This window comes from Limulus polyphemus, unplaced genomic scaffold, assembly GCF_000517525.1.
Source record: "Limulus polyphemus unplaced genomic scaffold, Limulus_polyphemus-2.1.2 Scaffold1323, whole genome shotgun sequence".
NCBI lineage: Eukaryota > Metazoa > Arthropoda > Merostomata > Xiphosura > Limulidae > Limulus > Limulus polyphemus.
In genome coordinates, this window is record NW_013666933.1 from 192,804 (window position 1) to 196,910 (window position 4,107).

Here is a 4,107-nt window from a genome sequence, read left to right on the forward strand (position 1 = left end):
ATATATATATATATATATATATATGTATGTGTGTATGTATAATGTTAATAAATTATACTCAAAATGTATCCAAAAAATAAAAATGTGTTGTATCCAGTAATGTTACATTAAAGATTAAATGTTTCTCTTTAACTAAAATCAGAAAATTTCACTCGTCAAGTAAATTGTTCTGAGTATCAAATTTACAAAAATATAAGTTGAACATCAATCTGTTAACTGACAATTAATTCTAGATTCTTTGGGAATTTACGTTATTTGTTAAATTGAATATTTCTTTGCCAACTTCAGCCACTAGTTGAAAAATGTATGGAGGTTAATAAACTTGTGCTTTCTGACTAACTGCACATTATATTTATCTGCTGCAAATCTTCAAGCTCATTTACAAGTTCTTCTTGGACAGTTACAATGGCAAAAATGTTGAACCTTACACATCTTATATGTTATACATGCTTTAGAAATTTCACACAAAGTTACACAAGGGTTATCTACACATCATTGTACCTAATTTCTAACTGATTGGACAGAACATAGCAAGTCAACAGTATTCATCACAAATGTTTGGTTACTCTTATGTGACCAAATACTAGGATTTCTCCATTATTCTTATAGCACACCCATGGTGAAGAGCATTCCTGCATCAACAGAATATGAATTATGAACTCAGATTCACAATCCGAGCACATTAATCCACTAGGCAATGGTCGAGAACATTACATAACATGCAACAATGAATATTTTTGTAAATTAGCACAACTGATGGCAGTACACATCAATCTCTAAAATAAAAATAATTTTATTAATTACTTCAAAAGAATTAACAAAATAAAAAAAATCTAAGAAAAATAAAAAAGATTAAAGAAGAGTAATAAACCTCAAGTTTTTATCTGTTCTGAAAATGTGCATACATCTTACTATCTAGATACACATGCTCGTGCACTTCATTTCAATGGATGTAAACAAAAGTCGGATGTAAATATACTTAGTAGACATTTTGTACAATGACATATTAAAAGCTTATCAAAGTTTTTAAAAAAATCTAATATTAGATCACAGAATAACATAAGTTTATTTACTGATAGTGTTAAATATGGTAAAGTTTAGCCATAACTAAAATAAAGCAAAAACATACACAAGTTACAGTGTTAATTTATCCAATACAGGCCATGCTTAATAAAGGCTTAATGAATGTTAGGCCTAAGACATGTAGACTTACAGATTTCGGTGTCCATGATAAGAATTCTTTTGTATTATTTTAGAAATCCTGTACATAAAGAAGTACTGTTGCTATAAAGATGGTAATTTGACTGCAAATGTTTTGCAGGTCCCTGCTAGTGTGTGTGTGTGTGTGTTTATATATACAGTGAAGCCCACATTTTACGAGCCCCGATTTAACACGAATTCGAATATAAAGCAATGAGTCATTAACTCTTTCGACATGGGCTGGGTCCCTGGTACCGACCTCGTAACCATAACCTCATTATAGTTTACATACTAACAACTTTTAATATTTTAAGTGTATCTTTAAAAAATTTTGTAGGCTTATAGTAAACATAAGAATCCTTTTGCACACAAAAAATCAGATTTTTTAATGAAGTATTTTTACTTAAATTTGTCCGTGAAAATATTGATTCTTTTTTTTAACTAGTCTGAGTGCAAAGTGATTTTCATGTCAAAATTAAAAATACTTTTCGTCATCTAAAAAATCTCAAATTTTCTCTGTGTAATCCCTAAATCCTGCTAAATGCATTTCAAACATTTTTTTTCACTAAATCCTTCAACAACGCTTGAAGCCTATCTGAAAGAAGTTTGCCACTTTGGTGGAAAGGCCTGGGCAGCAGTCAGCCTGTCGTGCATAGAGAAATGCTGGAAGATGGGTCTAGGGCTAGCCTTTTCATCATGGCAATCCACCACGGAAGATGATGATGAGACAGATTTGTACGGCTTCACAGAGGAAGATGTGCATGAGGCAAAGAAGCTGTCTGAATGGAACAAAGAAGAGCTACACCAGTGGCACACTGTTGACAATGAATGCCCAACATATGAGCACTTGACGGATGCCAAGATCTTCCGTAACATAACTATAGCACCGACGGAGGCAAGTGTACCAGTTCTCGAGCCACAAGAAGAGGATAATGAAAAGCCTCCATCACCACCATCAAAAGTGTCTGAAGCCATTGAACACCTCGAGGCTAGCCTCCGTTGGCTGGAGACTCAGGAGGTGGACCATATAAAAATCCTCCAACTCAGAAGCATTCTAGATTTCGGTCGCAGCCAGAGACATGCTACGTTCAAGCACGGAACACTCGATCAGTTTTTTAAGAAATAAACTGCAAATGATGATTGCTAATATTCTTGAATGCTTTTATTTGTTGTTTTGTTTATTAAAAAGCCTACTAAAAATAATTTGTATGTTAATTTCTACTGTAACAACAACAATTCATTCACAAAATTCTTTATTCAGAGGTAATTTACTTGCCAAAAAGGGAAAGTGTAAAAAACTAGTCAAAGAGGGCAAAAATAGAGGTGTTTTAGGATGTTAGGTCAACATTGGGTCAGTTTGAACAGTGATTTTCTTGAACCCCGATTTAGTGCGACCTCGCTTGTTTCGCGATGACATTTTATGGTTCCCAACAATTGCATTATAACGGGGCTACACTGTATATATATATATTTATATACATATGTATGCATGTATAGGACATAAAAGTTACTGTACACTGCTATCTGTTGTGACAATTATAAGAAAGTTCAATGTAATGTTTGATAGACATAAAATAGCAATCAACTGGAGTACAACGCTTGAAAGTTACAAAACAAAATTGAATACACCTGTTTATAAATGGAGTTATGAGCATATTAGAGAATATACAATAATTTTATTTATCTTAAAAATTTTTTGTTGATTAATACAGAAGTGCTCTACTTTCCTCATTGAATGGGGTAAGATTTAATATTTACATACATGTTTATATTTTAGGTTTTCCAGAAAATATCTTGTAGTTCTTCTTGCTTTTAAAGTTTTATCGAGTTCTTCATTATTTTCCAAGCCATAAAAAAATTTGCTCTCTTTCAAGAATTATATTACAGCTGCATTTTCAATCAAAAATACATAGAACTAATTCCTCAATTTACCATTGTTTTTGAGAAGCATGTCATTAACTTTCTTTGTTTAATAACTTGTAAGTCGATATACAATAGTTCATATTTGAATGATACATACAAAGTTGCACTTTCTATAAAATACATGAAACACCTTTTGGCATTCTTGAAGTATGTAATCTTCTAACTCCTTTGTCATAATGTCTGAAGGCAAGGCCTTGGTTTTGCTGTTTAAGAAACGAATGGCTCTTTCTCGGACAACTTCTTCTCCGTTGAATATCTGGGAAAACAGCCCGCCCAATGTGTCTGAATAAAATAAATGATTATGATTGAAATTAGTATCAAAGTTATTTCATATTAAACAAATCTACCAGGTACTTTACATCCAAAACATAAACCCTCATAAAAGAAAACATTGCAACTTATATTATTTAATTTATACCAAGAATCTATCTCATCTAATACACAAAGTAATAATGGAAATAACTTACATTTAGAAGAAGACATTTTCATATGATTTGCTACGTTTAAACAATCTTGCATACGTAACAAAAAATGTTACAGATAGCTGTCACTTGTTTCACTACATTAGCTTACAGCTGAAACAAGAAATATGCTGTATGTATATAAATGTATAATTGTGTGTATGCAGGGTTGATATAAAGCTAGTGGGCTTTTTTTAAATATAAATATCATAATTCCAGATATAGACATTGTGACAATTTGTACTGACAACAACTGGGTTATAAGAAAAACAATAGAGTGAAAAACGACTGACCACCAAGGGTCTTCATATATTTAATTTACCTACATACAGGCAGATGGACAGAATGAGGACTTTATATCTTTAATTTACCTACGTATAGGCAGATGGACAGCATGAGGACTTTATATCTTTAATTTACCTACGTACAGGCAGATGGACAGCATGAGGACTTTATATCTTTAATTTACCTATATACAGGCAGATGGACAGAATGAGGACTTTATATCTTTAATTTACCTATA

General features: G+C 32.0%; 1 protein-coding gene across 1 annotated transcript in view; it reads right to left on the reverse strand.

The window, feature by feature from the left end:
• The window catches only part of LOC106463095 (apoptosis inhibitor 5-like), a 30,570-nt gene that overhangs the window by 18,465 nt on the left and 7,998 nt on the right, over nt 1-4,107 (reverse strand). The window contains exon 4 of the mRNA XM_013923064.2: nt 3,254-3,405. Within this exon, the coding sequence (XP_013778518.1) occupies nt 3,254-3,405 (152 nt within the window). The remainder of the gene's footprint in view (nt 1-3,253; nt 3,406-4,107) is intronic.